The sequence below is a fragment of the Phaethon aethereus genome (assembly GCF_964289735.1).
Source record: "Phaethon aethereus genome assembly, chromosome: 6".
NCBI lineage: Eukaryota > Metazoa > Chordata > Aves > Phaethontiformes > Phaethontidae > Phaethon > Phaethon aethereus.
In genome coordinates this window covers 30,997,754-31,018,622 of record NC_138580.1, presented here as the reverse complement: position 1 = coordinate 31,018,622, position 20,869 = coordinate 30,997,754, and the positions used below count along the sequence as shown (strand labels likewise).

General features: G+C 38.4%; 1 protein-coding gene across 1 annotated transcript in view; it reads left to right on the top strand.

Moving 5' to 3' along the window:
- Window positions 1-20,869, top strand: part of SPATS2L (spermatogenesis associated serine rich 2 like) — a gene marked incomplete at its 3' end in the record, with an annotated part of 44,741 nt that overhangs the window by 1,277 nt on the left and 22,595 nt on the right. Inside the window, exons 2-5 of the mRNA XM_082001819.1 lie at window positions 11,057-11,169; window positions 14,782-14,827; window positions 15,770-16,010; window positions 20,659-20,859. Of these exons, the coding sequence (XP_081857945.1) occupies window positions 11,057-11,169; window positions 14,782-14,827; window positions 15,770-16,010; window positions 20,659-20,859 (601 nt within the window). The remainder of the gene's footprint in view (window positions 1-11,056; window positions 11,170-14,781; window positions 14,828-15,769; window positions 16,011-20,658; window positions 20,860-20,869) is intronic.

The following is a 20,869-nucleotide window of genomic DNA, read 5'->3' as shown; positions in this document are numbered from 1 at the left end:
AAAGGCCAGAATCCAATTCTGTCAGTGAGCCCAAGTTTGTCCCAGGTTACCAGTGAAAAGTTTATTAGGCCCATTCATTTCATCAAAGATGCACAAGGAGAAAGGATCAAAACTGATTAAATATCAAGGAAATACATAACAGCAAGGGCAATGTGAAACTGAGAAATGTAGTCATCTTTCACTATATAAGACCTGCCTGTCGCACATTGTGTGTCCTGCAGGGGAGCAAGCATATGAAATACTCTCTTCTTGCTAAGCCTATCAATGGAAAGGAAAAGAACAAAAATTGTGTATGATTCCTTGGATTAACTCATTTCCTGATCTGATGGAAAAAATTATTCAGCAGAAAAAGATTTGCCTAAGTTCAGTTTTGCAATTCAGAACTTCAGTTTTGCAATTAGGTGGACTGTTAACAAGGAAAAAATCATTTGGCATGAGGAATCTGTGCAAGATACTGTAAATGTGGCTTTCCAATCCAGAAAAGTCCCAAGAAATGATAGAGATTTAAGATGTAATGTAACACACCACAGGATGACAGAGAGAAGAAATAATCTTGAACTAGATGTCAGTAGTCAGATTTGTAGTTAACTTGCTGTTTTGCTTCTGAATTGACAAATCATGAACTTTTCAGTCAGGTAATGTATTTCTCAGAACTGATTGTGACTTAGTAGGTAATGGCTTAGACATAGTGTTTGGCTTATAAAGCTTGATGAACCATGACAACTACTGAGCCAGAAACTAAGTTTCCGCGAGTTTCAGATTGCTAATGTTCTTTCCGGAAAGAACAGTTACAAACTGTTACCTGCTCACCAACAAGGGAATGAAACTATTGAGGAAACACTATAGCAAATGGTGATTTATACTAAGTAGCTCTGGCAGGAATGAATTCCCCTTCAGACTGTTTGGTCCATCTTTGGCTGCTCACTCACTACTTCTGCTTTCAAAAGGATGTAGAACCTTTTTGCTTTATACCCCCTGATGAGAAACTGTTCCTTACCTGATGTACTGTGCAGGTGCCTACTTTCTGAGTAGTTTTTCCTCATATTTGTTGTCACCTCAATCACTCACTGTGCTTGAGGATTTGTGTGTCAACATGAATCTGGGTGATGAGTATCTTCCGTAGTCCTTAATAACAGCAGTGGTTTAAATATTGAGTAGCATGATGGATTTAGCAATAGAAAGTAATGTTATCAAATCCTATCCCCTAGAGCCAGAGTGCTAGAAGGTAAATTACAGTAGCTCTTAAAATGCAACTCAGAAAATCCATTGAAGTTCTGCCTATTCACTGTGTAACGTGGAGATTTTTATTAATAGAGTCAGTTTTACAAGTGCGGGATTTTACAAATCATCTGTTTTGTCTTTTACTAGCTTAAGAACGAAGAACTGCAACAAGACTTTTATTCACACTAGATATCTGCTATTCCAAGTCTAATATCTGCTGGGAGTATCTAAAATCAAATGTTTATGAGCATATGCATTTTAAGGCAGGAAAATAATTGGATCAATACACTCTGTTATAAATAGCTCGTGTCTTTATTCCTGCATCTTCCATCAATATTTAGTGCCACTAAATCCCTATGCCAAAGTGAAAACATAGGTTAACATCAATTAACATTTTTATTGCAAAATCAGTGGTTTTTATTCTGGAAAACGTAGACTAATAGTCTGATAAATGATGGCTCAGTGACTGAACAGCACAAACCTCATGAACTCTACATACATCAGCTGAGGAGCTAGCATGCTCAGTTTGCTACTTCACCTGGACAAGTCTGTCTTGTTTTAAAATGAGATTGTCATGGCACCTCCATTTGACACCTCATATTTGTTTTACAGTATGGTGGCTTTTTCTGTCAGCAACAGAGTAATTCTAAAGCAACTGTAGCTTTAGAATCCCCTGAGTAATACACTAGAAATAGAAGGAAGGGGTTCAACAGATATGGCCTGCTGAGTTGGCTTTACTTATGTTTACACATAGACTGCTAAACCTAAGGACTTCATTTTCACATTTGAAAAGCGGGCATATTTACTGTTACTTGGTAAGAGTCCAAATCAGATCACTTTTTCATTTAGAAAACTTAGAGCAAGACATGATCATGCTACACAACATTGAAGCAGTGAGTGTAATGTTTACTTTTATCTACCTTGTGTGGTAGAGTATTTCTGGGAAACAAAACCAAGATTGATAAATTTTATTATTTTTGCTGAGTTACACAAATCCATTACCATCCACACAAATATAAGTAGGCCTTGTTAAAAAGAACAGAATGGAATACAGTTCCTTCCCAGTTCTCCCTTCTACCTCAGTGGTTGCAGATCATAATATATTTAAGACTTTGATCCTGCTAAGACTTGAATGAAGCCAAAAGAGCCGTACATCTGTACGCAAATACTTGCTTGTGTAAGTTTCTGCAACAGTAGAACACAGGTTTCTCCTTAAATTGAACATTGTTTCTCCGTGAAAGAAATGTAGTACAGAGCCCATGAAGTTTAGGCATAACATTTGTTTTGTTTGGGGTTTTTTTTGTTTATTTTGTTTTGTTTTGTTTTTTTAAATGGTGGCCTTTCCCCATGTTCACTCCATCATCAGATTCTAGTTTTCCAAGGAAATAAGACCTCTGTTTTAAAGGTGATGTGAGGCTGAGGCAGACATTTTGGGCATTATGCTCACACACAGGCTCTGTAAGACTCGACCCCTAATTTAAGTCATAAGGAATTGTACTATAGTATTTATATAATTCATTCTTGGCATTTCAGCTGAAATGGTTCATAAAGTCAATAGGTTAAACATTTTATTTTATAACTTTTCTTCCTCCCCCCACCCTGAGAGATTTACATAAGTGTTGGCGTGCGATCTCAGGAAGGCTAATGGAAGTTTCCATAGTTGGCAGAGGCTCCTGCAGCTGTGATACTCTTGTGGGGAGCCAGGACTTTTCTCATTACCATATTTTCATGCATATAACCCACAGATTGTCTGGAATAACACAAGTTCTGCACTTCAGCAGCCACAAGTGTCATTACTTGCCTGCATAACTAGTAAGAGGAGAAGTTTACCATCAGGATCTCTCTCAGAATAATTCCTTCTGCCATCACCCTTGCTATAGTCTTCCTTCACTATGCCACCCTCCCTCTTGCCTCTGATTATACTCATCTCTGTGCCTGAAAATATAGTATAACTGAGGACTTGTTTTCTAGTATCAGGTTTTTCAGAGACAGAGTTATACATAGTTCAGATCATATGCACACAAGTTCACTGGATTAAGGGATAAAATGGGCCAAACTCCTTGGCTTAAATCCAACATAATTCCATAAAAATTAGTGAAGATATTTGGGCATTAAACCTAGTACATCACCAGAAGAGGTGCTGAGATTCTGAATGACAAGGCCTTCAAACAAGCAGCAGTTGGAATGAGGAATACAAGTGATGCATTGTCTCCTGCCACAATTAGACCCTCTTAGTTTAACAAGAGGAGAGTGAATATCAGGCTCTCCCCAGGATAGCCATTCAACTCTGGCATGTGATTTTGATTTTTGATCCAAAGAAATATTGGGAATTGTTCAAACTTCAAGACTTGCTGTTGGGCCTATCTTTTTTTTTTCAATTGTGTATCTAAACATGTTTGAACAAGTGAGATCTGGTGTCAGCTGCAATTAGCAAAATATTCAGATGAAAATCTTCTTCTTGGGATTCTGTTAGGAGTGAAGTTTTGCTGAAGTTGTCCTGAAAGGCTTGCTTTTTCGTTTGTCATTTCAAGTGTCAGAGCTGTAGGAGCAGATGGGCAGGTTTGGGCCCAACCGCTAGGAAATTTTATTCAGATATGTTTTGGGGGATTTCACAGTTTTGTTTACATTACATCATAACTGTGGTTTTCATAAGTGATAGCATGCAAGGAAAGAATAGGATTCATTGTGGAAGGAATAGAAGTAGTATATAAATTTAAGATCATACATTACAAAATAAGGTAGTTTCCAATCTATGATTCACTAGGTCTTCTTAAAGCTGACCTTTACAGCTGTTCCTTGTCCATGTGTTGAAGTAGATGAACTCAGTCCAAAGACCAGCAAAGTTGATGAAAATGTACTTGTGTCACTTGATGAGCCCTTTAACTTGAGTTAAGATGTTACAGATTCAGGTCTCTAAACAGTTCTGTCATTATTCAAGCAGAATAGTTCTTACTGAGCCAAACTTTTTAATATGTTCATTCAGGATTCCTGAAATGTCGGTTTTTTCCACTTCATTAGTTTAAAAATTTGGGGGACGGGGTGACATAATAAATCCATGATGGCTGCCTAAAGTAGTTTACTGCAGCAAGTAGAATTTATTTTGTGCTTATTGGGGGTAAATGATCTGAAGATATCAGCATGATAAACAGGTCATGTAGTGGAAAGAGGTGCAGACCTGATCAAAGCTGTTATTTTGTTAACAACACTTGTTCAGTGTGTCATGATGAACTCAGTAAAGCTTCTGGAAAAATGTCTCCAACATAGGAAATGGGCTCTTAATGTAGTAATGTCAAATTGTATTTATGACATATGTTTGTGTAGGAGTTTTCCAAACCTTAAAAAATTCTGCCCTAAAGTGTTTTTAAAATGCATTTTCCTTCTTAATGTAGCCAGGACATTTCCTAATGCTAAATTCCTAGATTATAGAAACCAGCAGAGTTCTGAAGACAGCTCTCCTTCCCTGCTCCTCTTGCAGGATTTGGGTCAACCCCAATTGGAGGAGTAATCTAGCTGGATGTGGCCTACACCGCTACCTGTCCTCAGTTGCAGTGGGCATATATGGTGTATATAAAGATATGTTTCTGACATGCAGTAAAAATAAAGTAGGAGAATGTCTATGTATTCATTGATAACCATACTTCTAAATGAATTTAGGTCCCAATTTGGAGAAAATCTGTTGATCTTAATGTTTAGTACTAAGTGAAGGTGGATCCGCGTTAGTGTTCCTAACCAAGCGTAAGTAAGAGTATTTCTAAAAGAATAAGTGAGCATAATAGTAACTTAATTCAAGGGGATTAGAACAGCTGTGTTCAGGGGTTTCAGAACAGCCGTGAGCTTTCAGCAAAGAAGTTTAATTTGTCGCTGTGTCAGAAATATATAAACAAATTCTCTGAACCCCGGATATGTTACTTATTCACCAGAAACATCCTCTTTGAGGTAATGCCAAGGGGGAGCAGATGGAGTAGAGCAGCAAACAGGCAGCAATTGATTCCGTGTTGTTACAGTTGCCTGGGAACCATTTGAAACTTTACAGAGAACCTAAAGGACTCAGATGAATACACAGCAATGTCAGCTTGATTCTGGGTGCAGAGTTGGTAACCTGCTGTCACAACTTTCAGGCAGCCTGTATTTCTTTTTGAGCTTGACTTACCAGGAAAGTCTCACGAGATGGGTGTTTGTGAGGACTTCGAGTAAGATATCATGAGAGGTTAGAATTTCAGTGTCCTCCTCTCCTGTGCGCCATGGTCCTCAGAATTAACCAGTTACTGAATTTTTTTTTTTTTTTTCAGCGAGCCAAAAATTTGCCCCAGTTGAGATTGCCTGTAGTTTAACAGTAATCCTCAGAAAAATAGTCAAGTATATCTGATCAGACCCTGGGGATTTTATTTTGAGGTAGAAACAGCTTATGTGAGGGGACTTGGAACCTTTTTCAATTTTGATATCACTTCTGAGCAGTCCTCAGAAAATTGTGTGAGACACTGATAAAAACAACCTCATGACTGTGGAATTCTGGTCATGATGAGACACAACCTGGCTCAAATTGCAGCAACTTTAACAGGGCTTGAGCAAGCATTTCAAGCGATGTGTGTGCTTAAGATTTCAGCTCAGAAAAGTGGTTAAAAGTCTTCTAAACTTTGAACTAGCTTTAGCCTTATCCAGAAGAGTAGCTAGGTCCACAGGAATTAAATGCATTCTTGCAAGGTACGTCTCTGGATCATGGGTTTAAATGGAGGTGAACGTGGGTTCTGCCTTTGTGTTCTTGAGCATACACAGTTGTTTTCAAGATCACAGCTTTATATTTTAGATCTATGATTGCTTTAAAGTAGCTTTTGTAAGCTGAAATTCTGAGCAAGTCATCTTAGTAGTAAACAAAGAAATGTGCTTGTCGGTCAGGCTACAGGAGGGAAAGCCCAGGAATTTAACTACTGTCAGTGACAGCTTCTCAACTAATGCTGACATTAACAGCACAATTATTTGTGGTTCAGAAGGTATGTTATTGAATTCTCTTCGTGTCCCGGAATGCTCGTCTAGCATCCAGATGATGACAGAAGTTCACTGGGAATCTACACTGGATAAAGACAGGATGAATCACAGAATCATTAAAATAGTTGACTTCCCTGTAGTCTGTCTGGTAATGTTGTTCTTCCTATGGTCAGGTGTCAGCCAGCAGGAAAAAACTGTTTTCTCCCACATACATGGAAATAAATCTAATAAAGTAGATGGCTGTGAGTTTGTTCTTGCAGACTGTTAGGTATTAATGCAGTAAGGCTGCAAGTTAGGAGGTTCTTTGGCTCTTGTACTTTTTTTTGATCCTTTAGGATGTTAAATATTTTTTAAAAAGGAATGTGTTGATGGGAAGTCATACAATATCGGATTATTGTTCCATAATCTCATAATCTGTTGCTTATATGTTGAGAAGATGGACGTTCTTGGTAAGTTTGAGGACGATAAGTTTAGAGAGATAAAGCTGAGAATTATCTCCTGTCCTGGAATCATCCTATCACACCTTTAATAAAAATGAGCTCTGTGTAGTTTTCTGGATTGGGAAGTGACTGACTTCTCTCAAGCAGCTGGAGACTTGTAAGCAGTTGAGGTGTAGAGCTGTACTAGCAACAGGGTGGGTTTATCACCTGAACTGGCAGGTGAACCAGAGAGGAGCCAGCATACCTGGGCTGCCTAGATCCAGGTCACATCCAGCCCTTTAATATATCTCCCAGCTGTCATGTTGTATTTGTCAAGCATTCCTGGAGCTTTGCTGTACCTCCATTTATCACAGTCTGTGATATGTCTCTTATGACCTTCAGCTGTAGAGGTGTATTTGTTTTAGGCTTACACTCTCACGAAGGTTGTCTACCCCTCCCTTTGGCAGCTTCTTTTGTATTGCTATGTCCCTTTCCAGAAATATATGGGACATGTTTTGCATGTGGGGACAGACCTGAGCTTCAAACGTAGAAATCTGCACATATTTTTGAAACCAGGGTGAAAGGACTAAGAGGCAGAATATCAGAGACCTTACAATTTACATGTCTAGTGTAAGCCTTGTCATATGGGCTAGTCTCCCTCAACATAGAATCATAGAATCATGCCTTGTCCTCCTCCCAGATACACTGTCAGGTCACAGTTTGAGACTTGTAGCCATTTGTCAATGATTTCTGGATGTCCAGAAATGCCTGTGTACGATAGTTCCAGTGTATTCTGGATGAAAACATCCATCAAACAGTGCATATGTTGGAGACCTGATGTTGGGGAGACAGGTCTGTCTTTGAAATTCCAGAAAAAAATATGGTAACATTATTCCATTTTGTTCATTAAAAATTTGTAAGATAAAATATTTTATTTCAGAACAAAACCTTCTGGGATTTCCCCTCTGTTGGAATTCTGGGTTTGTATCTGCTTCTGTTGTTTCTGCACAGAGCAGTATATGTATTTTGTTTTTCTTAATATTGACATATTCTACTGGTTGCAAATTTTAGTTTTCATCTATCTTATCCCACATAGGTCACTGCAGAAATCTGGAAAGCAGAAACACTAAGACCTTGTAGGTATCATAGCATATGTACACAAGGGAAGCAGATTAAGAAAGCATAAGCAACTTCTGATCTAGAATTTCCGAAGTCCTGGATGCTTTACTTTGCAATCTGATGTTCTTTTCCTTAGGAATTTTTTCATAAAACTTTTAAACATTTTATTTTCTAAATGGAAAGATAAACAAATATATATTTTGTACAGCAGTCAACAAAGCATATTGTTGGAGTTTGACAGTAGAACTGTTGAGCTCTGCAGTACATTAATATTCCTTAAATTGAATTTTTATCTAGTCCAACTCAAATGGGACTGTGTCCACAGTGGTGATCATATGCTTAATTTCTTTTCTCTGTATTGGCGAGTATTATTCCTAAGATCATCATTTTGGGTTTTTTGGGTTATCTCTACAAGTAGAATGTTTCCATAGCCTTTTTGTATTTAGTCATAGTACTAGTCAGATGAATCACAGTTTAGCTTTTAATTCTGTTTTTTCTATTAATCAAAAATTTCTTAACAAAGACCACACAGTGCAAACAAAGTCTTCAGTAGATTCTGTAGTCCACAGAAAACGTTGTCTGCCTGGTCGAGTTCTTGTGTGTCAGTGTTCTCCACCCCACAGATGTTGTTCTTAATGTCTTTAAGAAGTTCCCCAACTGCAGTGTGTGGCGATTTGCCTGATCTATCCTGTGGTCTTGGCCTCACTTTGCTGTTTCCAGATGCTTCTTGAGGCTTCCAGACCTTTCATAGCAAAGAAGGACCTAGAAGCCATATGAAATTCCCAGGCTTATATTTAAAGATGATTAGAATACACTAGATATTTCCTTTTACTATTTTTCCTATAAACAGTTGCCACAAGATTATGCAATTCTGAGTAGGCAGGGAGATGGTCCACATGATTGTGAAAGAAGAGGGGAGGTTTTTGTGAGAATATGAAGATGTAATCCACATGGTGGAAATGTTTGGCAACTACCAGCTTGAACATAAAATGGACTGCAGCTTGTGGCCTACTCAACCCTAGTGTCTTTGCCAACTTTTGTTATTATGGAGCCAGCTCAGTTCATACTTGTTGTGGCTTTATCAGTGGATAGCATGCCTGTGCCCACAATCAGAAGATGAATAAAACTACTTTTCTAGGGCTTTCTCTGCACATCCTGTTGATTTGGGGTGGTTTTCATTTGAATGCCTGCAGTGCATAGAGAGCTATACTCGCTACTTCCCTCCCCATGGATACATATCAGCTGGAGAGATAAGCTTGAGTAGACAGAGATTTTCTGGATAGTTTCTGGCAACAAGAGCCTCTGGTTCAAGCTGTCCAGTTGACAGCCTAGCCTGTCTGAACTTCTAACATAAAGTTGCCTGTCTTTATTAGAGATGCCAAAGTAGCTAGCTTTTAGGTTGGGACCTAGCTTGTGGGCAAGCCTTGATCAGTCATAGGGTGGAAACATTAGACAAATTATTTGATGGGTCTTTGGGAAGTAGACAAGCAATTTAACTCTACTGCCCTCTAAATTATGGTTGTGGCCTGTGTTGTACAAGGCTAGACTTGCTACTTGAAATGTGTTGTAGGCAAATGTGAAGCTGCAAAGAGATGTATGATAGGGTGATGGAAAGGAGCAGAGTAAATCATATTAATTAAATGTACTAAAGTTGTGTGCTGAAGTCAGAAAGTGGCCTGCCTTACACAGTGAGAGAGATGAGCTCATCTAGAAACATCCTCCAGAAAGTCTGATCCTGTATGGATTTAGCTGAAACAAGTATCAACCTTTTGCAGTGCTGAAGCTAAGTCCAGCGGGCATCATGAATCAGGACACCCAGTCACTGTTCATTAACAGAACTTGAAATGAGTCATGGCTTATGTTAGTATATGGGACAGGAAAATACAGTGGTTGAGGAGTGGGGTGAACATACTACAGCAAAATAAGATTTTTGGTCATAAATCTGAGCACTTAAGTGTTCCGAATCACCTTCTGGTGTCTCTTTATGGATGGAGACTCCATTAAAGGAACGTGAAAAGATTGTTCTTCAGCATCTAAATGGACAGTTAAGACAAGGTAGTGTGATTGTTCTCACCATCTAAGCCAGCCTAGCTCCCTGAAACAGATTTATCTTCACGTATTATTTTTTCACAATTGTATTTCACAGTACAATAAAAAGGCCACCAGTGCTTTGCAACAAGAAATTGGCATGATGACATCGTGATGCAGTAAATAAAGTACAACCTAATCAAGGATGTATTCGCACATCCCAGAAAGACGGCAGCAAAGAAGGGTGCTGGATAAACATTTGCAGTGCAATAACAAGTTTCTAATAGTAAATACATGCTGAATAACTTGACACAGAAGCTCAAAAAGCTGATTTGGAACAATTAGACTGGTTTTGGCACCAATTCTCTTGTTTTTTTCAGAGTACTACCATAGGCTTTTGTTAGTTTTGCTAATTAAGTTTAACCAATTAAAGCTTGTCTAGCATTAAAACAATATAGTAATTAAGTTTCATGTAACTGTTTACTTGCAGCTAAATTACATGGGCATGAGAACATAAATCACCAACAGGATTCCAGTAAGAATATTTTATTTAAAACGTAGTGGGCTGAATTACCATTTGGTGTAAATGGATACTGAAGATAATACAGCAGTAGCAAATGCTGTGAAACTGAATGTGTGGGTGTAACACCTCATCCATCAGCACAGTTTCCTGAAGGAAGCATTTGGCTTCCCGTGTCCTTTGTTCAGGGTTTTGTTAGACAAACTTCCTGGTCACATATATATGGAACAGCAAATTGAAATTATACTGAGCAGCCACCAGAGCTGTTAAAAATGATAGTTTTCTTTCAGCTTGTGACTATTTTCATGCATATTACTCTTGTCGAGATGTAAAAAACCCACTGATTCTAAGTTTGATGTAGCAAGGCTATGCAACAGCCTTGTTGAAGTAGTTGTGTACTCTGTAAGTTTGTAAAGGTAATGTGTCTTGTCAAGTCTCATGGCAGCAAATGGAACATTTAGCAAAGAAGCATAAGGCCAAATTCTGTCACGTTTAGTTAAACTAGTTCTCCTGTGGTGACTGAAGGAAGGATTTGGTTCCAGGCTTACTGGCTACCATTTCTGTGATTTGATCTCTTGAAGAAATTGTTTTCAGTATTTGCACGGCATGAGCCAGGTGAGGAGAGGATGGGTATTGCTTCATATGGATACATTGCCATATACTTGTAAGCATGTCATGTATAACATGCATTTATATAAACATTCATTGTCTAAAGGAGTATGATAAACCCATATGTTACTGTCTTCCTTTTTTTTTTTCCTTCTAGATCAATGCAATCCGATCAATTGTTCCGAACAAAAGCAATAATGAGATAGTTCTGGTGTTGCAGCAGTTTGATAACAATGTAGACAAGGCTGTTCAAGCTTTCATGGATGGTGAGTACAGTGTACCTTTTTTACTAAGGCATGAAGGGTTCAATTGCATGCTAAAGTATTCATTGTCTCTAGTGGCTCAAAATATATTCTGCTGTTCTGCTGAAATTCAGATGATTGTGACACTTAAAAAATTTTTTTTTTAATATATAATTGATCCTTCTGTCTGTGTCTTTGCATCTTCACAGTATGACATGGCTGTTAATCTGTCCTACCTGACTTTGCCACGTTTTGGTGCCATTCTTGTTGCAGAACTTCTTTATTCTGCATGAAAGTTAACGCTCTTTAAAGTAAATATGTCAGGATATGATTTACTATTGAAGATACAGTAACTAATAAGAGTTTGGGATAGTTCTGAAGCAGATAACCAGGCCCCTAAACCTGATGCATACATTGACATTCAAACCTCGGTCTGAATTTTGCAAATAGCCTTGACATTTATAATGGCTCAACCAAGACTCCATTAAAAGTTCAAGCCATTCTAAAGCTGGATCTGAGTTTATATTTTGCATCATGAGACCATCTCTAATGAAAGGTCACTTGTATTTAAATAACACCTTTCTGATAAATACATAATGGCAAGTATTTTGGACTTTCACTAAAGTCTGTAAGAAACCCTTTGCAGGAATAATGCCCATGCTATGGGCAAATCCTCTCAAAAATCTTTGTAGCTTGGGGCTGCTTAAAAGATACAGAAGTTCAGTGGTCTCAAAAGTCCTGTATATCTTTAAAGTGCCTCATGGTGTTGATTTGCCATCTCATCAAGTTGCTTATTTCATATCTATTTTACTTCAGAATAGTTTTGGGTTTGATTTGGATTGATTTAGTAAAACGTATCAGCCAAAAAGCATCATGATGTACTAGGAATTACTTACCAATATGCAAAAAGCAGATGCAAGCAAACTGGACTATTTATAAATGCATCAGAATTCTTCCATCAGATCTATATGGTGCCTCTTGATTCAGGCATCTGCATAGACAGTCAGATACTGATAGATGTACGGAAATCAGAGTTTGTTTGTGCACACACACATACACACAGAGAAAGGAAAATGTGATGCATCTAATTAACAATAATTTTGTTTTCTTGTAATATATGTCCTGGGGAAAGTAGTGGAGGGTTGCTCCATGATTATTCAGTAAGTTTCTTTCATTAAATTTATTTTGTCCTAAGTTACCATTGCTCACTTGTAGTCTATGAGTTGTTTCCAATGGCCCTTCAAAAGGGGAAGTGCTTTCATAGCCATATGTCATCATCTACTATGAGGAAGAAACAGGGCAAAAGCAAGCCTTGCAAGAGTGCAACAAAGTCTTGGAAGAAAAGCAAGCTGTTGTACCCTGAGTTCAAATGATCTTTCTTTGAACTTCACCAGTTTATGATCATTGTGCCTTGAGTTCAGAAATCTTTACAAGTGAGCATTTGAAAACAGCCCATATTTGTTACTATCTGGAAACAGCGTGGGAAAAGACATGTGTCTATTGAGCTGCCACTGTGGATAGAATGAATCTAGCACTTTGAGTATCTTTTCATGAGTGACAAAAATTGCTAAGATTGAAATATCACAATTGCAGAGAACGAATTGCCACATGCAGTGAAAAACATGGGGACGGCCATGCTTGAGTGAAAAGCTGAGCACCTCTGTTTTAATGCTTCTCTCAGAGGTGCTGCATGCTGAATCAATAAATGATCAAATTTAGTCTCCTGAGATCAGTTCCTGTCTTGCTTTGTATCTGGTGTGGCATATAGGTGATGTCTCTGCTATGAATTTACTTCTGTATGTGAAATTTGAGTTAAATAAAATAGTGGTTCGCATGTTTTGTTGCTATGTTAGCATTTACCTAATTAAGCGTAATCAGAAGGTCCATTCAGTTGCTTTGTCGATGTATTCAAGAAAATATACTGGTGGGTTCACATGAGGGCTTTGGGACTTGCACAGTTAGTGCATTTCCAACAGGAGGAAACTGGGGTTAGTTGGGTGAATCCCCAATTTAACATTCACTGTTCACAGTATTCACAGGGAAGCTGAGGGAAGCAAAGCTAAGACAACACCAGCCAACACAAAAAGAGTGTTGGACGATACTGTGAAAACAGTTAACAAAGCTGTCAAGTGAAATCGCATATTTTCAGCAGCATGGAATAAAATGGGCAACAAATGTCTGGGTTTATTTCTTCATGCTGAAATGTGGTGTCTGTCAAAAGATAGCATACCTTTAGGAGAGGGGATTGTATTTATATGTACATAAGTATGTATATGTATAAATACACATATATGTATAGTTATACACATAATAGAAGTTTTCTTAGCCTTCTGTCTGCATTGTCATGTCATCTAGGAAACAAAACATGGCTTTGGATTCCATACACATTTTTTCATAATTTGACAAATTAGGCTAAGCACTGCTAGCAAGACACATAATCTCTTCTAGTGTGTGTGATAGACTCACCAGATTATTTTGGATCTGGATTATTGTGGTAGAAAAATAATTTTGGTACATTGAAAACCTCACATGTCTTTGGCTGAATACAAGTTGGCAACTTACAGTGGTCTGAAAACAGCATTACTTCTTTACACTAATATCATCAAGAGTTCACTGAAATGAGTGAGAAGAATGGCTGGGTATGAAACCCATTTGGAAAGGATAATAAATGAATATTTACTAGAATTATGCAGTGTTGGTAAAGTGATTCTTAAATTCAAGCCAAAGACCTTTAACTTGGTTGCGATTAAAAGGATTATTGTGGCAGATACTGACATAGTAGTTTGGATGGCGATTCAGACTGCGTGCTCACCATGAGCATCTGTTTTCAGCTTTAGGGTCCAGAAGAATAAAATAATGATGTTAACTAGATGCAGAAGAGTTTTTTTTTTTTTTTTAAAATGGCAGCTGGCACTGGTCTGACCAAGGCTGTACTTGCTTTATTCCATAAATTTATCTAACCGATTCATTAGGGCTGGCAGACAGAATTTCAAACATACGAAACTGTAATCATTTTTCAATATAAATTTTAACCACTTTTTTCTGCCAGGCTGAAGTTTGCTGTGTTTGTGTGACGCAAAATTTCTGCAGGAGTCCACAAAATTACTCTTTTGAATGCTAATTAAGTCTTCATTTTTATGCTCTTATGTCTTCTGAATATGACAGAAAACACATAGGAAGTATATGATAAAAATGCCAAAAGATTTTAAAACTTTCGGAAGCTCTAGAGTCAGAGTGGACTATCTAGTTTACCTGGTGTTTATACTACGGTGCTGAGATGCTTCCCTCTTCAGGCAAGAGATTTGAGTGTTGCTTTTTCTGGGGCTTATGCTAGCACTTCAAGTTAGGCACCTACTTAATCACTTTGTGGAATGAAGGCCATAAAAAGCAGTTATGCCAAGGAGCCCATCCACTGTATGTAGTAAATAAAATGGGTAGTGTTTTATATGTAGTAAATAAAACAGGTGACTAAAAAGAGAAAGATGGCAGTACCCATTTTGTTCTGCACATGTAAGAGAATCCACAACAACAAATGGAAATGCTGCCCAGCTAGGAGACTAGAAACAGTTGTTGAACACACTTGTTCTTTTTCATAGCTGAACTTTTGTTGAAATGTTTTATCTCTCCTTTCTCTAGGCAGTGCAAGTCAGGTTCTAAAGGAATGGAATATGACAGGGAAAAAGAAGGTGAGAACTTGCTCTTGAGAATCAAAGCATTCAGACCATTTATCAGCTGTCTGTAGTTGAATGTAGTACTTTGTCTGCTAACACTGGTGACTTTGCTCACGCTTGTAGTCAGAATACTTGAAAGTAAATGTGTGCATTATTTTTAACACTGTTCATCTGTTGCTGTGTCTTTAGCCCAGTGTTCTGAGAGTATTACTGGGACGGCACGTGTGTGTACATGTGGGTGGGAGCTAGACCCTGGACAAGTACAGAACAAATCCCAAAATAGCCCGCGTGCAGAAACACTTTTAATAAGCAATTGTATCCTGGATAGTCACAGCCACTTACAGTGCTAGAGTTTTTGCTGCCAGATGTAAAAATAACTTATGCATAGGAGTCTTCCATTAGGAATCGTACATTAGTGACACTATCAAGTCAGATTCAAGTATGCATTTGGGATATGATCTTCATGCTTATGTATCTCCAAGCCAGAGCTGTACCAGGAGGCTGCCCTGTAAGTCACTGTCATGGAGGCTCCTCGTTATGGTTGGGAGAGCTACAGTAGCAGTGGCTAACCTATGTCCTGTGATCACTTTCGACCTGATCAGAGTGATGCCTTAAGGCTTTGTCCATGTTACTGCATGGATGTCCCCTGCATGGTTAGGAACTGCTTGTCCTATGTGACTGCAAACATTTTGAGCAGCATCTTAGCAGAGGCTCTACCATTTTGCAATGCAAGTATTTTGTGTGGAAGGAAGGGGAAAACTATTTGGGGGCTTCAGTTTTTATTTGAAACAGTTTATATATTAAGCTGACCAGATGCAATGTGTTGTATAGCACAGTATGGCCTGTAAATTGCATTCCACTGCTGTCACTTGTATGACATTTTAAGAGCATGGACCATTTACTGATTAACTTTGAGTTTATATGATATCTCTGTTCTTGCAATATTTCTTCTTTTAGAACAATAGGAGAAAAAGGAGCAAATCTAAGCAACACCAAGGCAATAAAGATCCTAAAACCAAGAATGGTGGACCTGAGAAGTCATCTCAAGAGCCCCAGGGAATATATGACTGCCAGCTCAATGGATGCTTTAAGGACAACTCTTGCAGTGGTTCTGCCAATCAGAAACTGAAAGCTGCTTCTCTTGAGAACAAAGGCTCAGGATTTGTAGAGTCAGCGCTGGTCTGTCCAGAAATCACAGGTCAGTTCATCTGGCACAAGACACCTTTTTAACTGGCAATAGCCAAGCCCCCATTTACATAAAGACTGTGGTATTTTTATTTTCATGAAGTAGAATATAATAAAAAGAAGTTGGGGAGAAGTGCTTGTGCAGAATAATGCACGTAGATATTAAGTCACACAAGTAGATCTATATCTGGACCCAATTCACTGAAATATGTTTCCTTGCAAAATGTATTTTTTTTTCTGGAGACAAAAGGATCAAACTATAATTAGAGGCCCAACTGATACAGAATATTGCAGATATAAATACAGAGGAATGCAGGGCTAGAAAAATGGCTTAAGTGTAAAATGGTGGCAAGCAATAAAGTCCCTCATCTGGAGCAAAGTCATCTGAGCAGTGCTAGCTTGTGGTATATTATAGGATTTCTGCATTGCCTAGTCCAGACTAGTCCATTTTTTCTTTTTCTTCTCTCCTCTGAATAGGCTAGTCAGAGTAGTTCTCTACTGGCTTTCAACCAACAATACAGGTTGGACAGGGCTCTGAGCAACCTGCTCTAGTTGAAGATGTCCCTGCTCATTGCAGGGGGGGTGGACTAGATGGTGGTCCCTTTCAACTCAGGGGGATTCCCTAACAGGGAAGGGAGGGCCTTTGTGTTGAGGGAATGCAGTCTGACAGCCTCTTAGTACACACACATTTCTGCTAAGGTCTAGATACTGATTCTGAAACTCTGGGGGACAGTAACACAAAGCTCTTCCCCACTGGGTTATAGTAGATACAAAGTTATGATTATAGCAACAGCAATGAGAACAATTGCTGTTGTTCTGGGGGAGAAGCTCTGTGAAAGCTTTTGCCTTCAAGTATCACTTCACAAAGCTCATATTTAATTGCTGTCAGTACTGGTAATGGTTTTTCAGCTCTTCGTATTTCAAACTTATAACAGCTCTAGATTATTGCTGCTGTTAGTATTTTCTTCCTGTGTCTTAAGAAATATGTAAGACTTCATTAAAAGAACTTTCCTTGAAATCCTTTTTTCCATGGTTGCAAGTACAGTTCTCAAACTGCATTTTGCAGGAGTGTGACAAATGGATAATTGTCCTGAAACAAATTCTCTGTTGTTTCCAGATGACTTTGGTGGTGCCAAACTCTGGTCAATTAAATGAAAACTCTGCAACCTATAGCAGCCACATAGACAAACTACTTTGTCCTAAGAATTTGATGCCTCGCAAAGGATCAGAGATACTCTTCCTGCCCTTGCTAAAGACTCCAGCTTACTTTAGATAGAATATGCCATAAGACAGAAAATTATGCATTTCCATAATACTAAAAGTATTCTTGCCACTTATTCTGCAAGATGTAAACGTTTGTGATATAAATAATGTCAAGCTCCCATGTCAAACTTCTTAGAGTTGCATTTTTTGTTTTTTGGGTTTTTTTTTTTTTTTTGAAACAATACATACATGAATACAGACACATAGAATGAATTGCCCATGCATGGGGAGTGTTCTCTAGGGGGTAATAGACCTGAATGCAAGGAGAGTACCCACATGCTTAGTGATCTTCTTCTGTGGCATTGGGATTGAGTCCTTTTCTTTTTGACATGATACAGTGTAGAGTTGTACATATCAAGGGCTCGGAATTTTTCATTGCTTTTACAAGTGACAAATGAGATATTACCATAGCTTTACAATTTTTTATAAACTTTTACACGTATACCCTGTTTCAAAAACGGGGAGAGAGGGAGAACATAAAAGAAAAAGGTGGAAAAGAAAGGAAAGGAAATGGAGAGAAAGGAAAACCTGCAACTTTAATATTCAAGTTTCCCTTGCATAGTAAAATAAGTTCCTTGCCATTTGTTTAATACAGAGAGGAATGAATTTCTTCTTCATTTTCAATTGCACAAGAATTCTTGTCTTTTGCAGCCAGTATAATAACTACTTTAAGGTCAAAAGCCACCTATGTACATATTGTTAAATTTGCACTGAAGTGCATGGAACTAAATTGAAGAGAAGGGTGATCAGGCACCCTCAGGGGCCAGCAGCTGCACCCTTGTGCTTTCTGAGCAAGTCACACAGACTGTTCTAAAGCAGTTTGAAATGCTGAAGTGAGTCCAAAGTGCACCCGTTTCATATTGCTCCCTCTTGTGTTGTGATCTCCCTTGTTTTGTTCTTGTCTGGCTTGTTTGTTTTGGTTCTTTCCCTATCAAATTAATGTTACTGTAGTCATTTCACTGTTCCCTTCTGAGAGCTCACAGCTTAGAATGATCATAGTCAGGTGTCTGCTGACTGTTCCTTCTGCTTTCCTCCCCACGAGGATCATGAGGTTGAAGCTTTGCTTATACCAACTCACAGTCTGTGAGATTAGGTCCTTCAGAGCTATAAAATCCTGGTTGCCTGGAAGGGATTTCAGGGACCAGAAGGGAGGATACAGTGTAGCTGGTGTTTCTCTATAATGTGTCCCATGCTAGAAAATTATAGGGGAGAACATGTGGCTACTACCTTTAGTTCACGTCTGCTTATTTCTTCCCATTATTCCATCTTTCTTTTTCTGGTAAGTCTTTAGTTGTTGTTTTTTTGTGTGATGGTTTCCCACAGGCAGTCAAAACCTGCTAGAGAAAATGAAGCCCAGAATTCAAGGCCATGGAAAGCCAAATTGCTTCATCATGGAGGACCTTAGGGGGTGTTTCACTTAATTATGAGTGAGTTCAGGGGCTGTCCCTCTCAATATCTTGAAGGGGAAAAGGCCCCCAATAAACCAGATTACTTCAAAATGATGACCAGAACAAACCCCTCCAACCCTCCTCCTTAGAGTCCGTGGCAACATAGGATCTGAAGGACTTACAGCTACCCTTTCTGTGCATACCCTTGTAAAGAAGGGGCATGAATGCACTGAAAGGATATTTAATGCTGCCTTGCCATGCTCTTGCTTTTGCAGGGACTTCAATGAAACCAGATATAAATCAGATATTGATTTCTTTCCTACTTTTTTAAATTGTTTTTCATGTAGGATGATTTTTAGTGAATCCTTCAAACTTCCTGTTTATATCTCAAGGGATTTTTTTTTTACCTCTTTCAGCCAAAGAATCCATTGAGGTTCACTTTATCTGAAAGGTTTTGAATGGCAAGCTGTTATAAAAAGATAAACCACTCATTTTGAAGATGGCAGCTCAGCAGATTTCAAAGCAAGTTTGTTTGTTCTGTTGCCATTACTGGCAGGTCTGGTAGTACTTGACGGTTAATACAGCGGAGGTCACACATTAGACTCATGCTGAAGTTCCAAGCCATCATGTACTGAAACCTGAAACTGTTTACTTGTAGCTACTATTACCCAGACCTTTGACTTCTCTTTCAAGTATTTGAGAGAGACTTTGTCCCTAGATTTTGTTATACCTGTTTCTTAGTTGGCCCAAGTCTTCAGAGATTTGATGCAGACTTTCTCAATCTACTTTTGTAGATTGTCCTCAATCAAATTTGAAAGTTCAGTTGCAGCATAATAAGGTATTGTTTGCTAGGCTATGTTGGTCATCTTGCTGCTGGATTTCAAAGTAGCTCATGTCATTTAGGAGGAAACAGTGTCAAAGTATATTGCAGACAAAAGATGATTAAAAAGTTTTTTGAGCATAACCATTGTTCTAGATTGCTTTCTTTAGGCAAAAAGCTGTCAGTTCGTCATCTGTCTTGACAAGTATAACAAAGCTGCTAATTAAATGCAGTAAATAACAATTTTGCACTTCAGATCTTTTTAAATTTGTTGTTAATCTTGGGGGCAGAACCCAATAGCCCTGGCCTTTCTCTATGGTTTAGCTGATGGACTGCTTGTTTTTCACTATCTGTTGGAGTTATTTAGCAAGGCCAGCCTCAACTGCCAGTAGAAAGGACATTTGTTATAAATCAAAGCTATCTGCATTAGTGTGAGATGCAGCCGAGGTTGCACAAGGTTAATGGCAGTTGTCTCAGAACAGAGTTCCTGGCTATGTTCTTAGGCTGATTGTCTCTCTGTCATGATGCTGATATGTTGAATCCCTTTGGAGTCTTGGAAAGAGTAAACCAGGTCGTCTTGTGGCAGCCAAACAGGCTCAGGCATTGTTATCTTATCCTTCTGAAGCTGTTGAACCCAGGAGCCTAATCTTTGACATTGTTTCATTTCCTGCTTGGTCCTCCTTAGCAGCTGCCCTTGATAGAAATCTGTAGTCAGACAAGGTAAGTATTTCAGGTAGGAACGTCTAATCAGTGCTTTTAAAATGCTGATTAAAAGATGAACGTTTTTTGTGTGTGAGATATATCTATCTCAACATTAATTGCTTTCCATAGCAGACTTCCTCTCTAGTTCTGTTCTCTAATATTTGGGCAAAGATTACAATTGGTAGTATGCTTTCTATGTTATGAGGTATTTTTTCATATAGGCATGGGAGAGCTAATTTTTTTAATTTTTTTTTTTCTTTTTAGACTGGTGAAACATAGATTTGTTCAGATTAGTGTTTAATAACCAAAACTATTTTGTTTCTGTTCTGTCATTGCTTTCGGAGGTTCTGTAGAATGCCTGCCAGTGGAAAAAAACCTTGATTTTTTTTTTCCAGTGTATAAACATAAAGTCATTCAGACTCAACAATAAGCTTCATATCTTTCTTAATCTTATAACTCTCTGTTTTCTACCTAATGTTTTCTTGCAGACAAAGAACAAGAACACCAGAGAGTATCTGTGGAATTAAACCCAAAGACTATGAATGGAGTAGAACAGCATAAGTCTCTTCAGTCATCAGTTCAACTCCAGTGTAACCTAGGCAGGCCAAAGTCAAAATCTTCCTCAGTTAAATCACCCAGTGCTACAACCCAACTTGAAACAAAGACAGATGATTCAGTCAAAAAAAGAGGTAAGTTGGA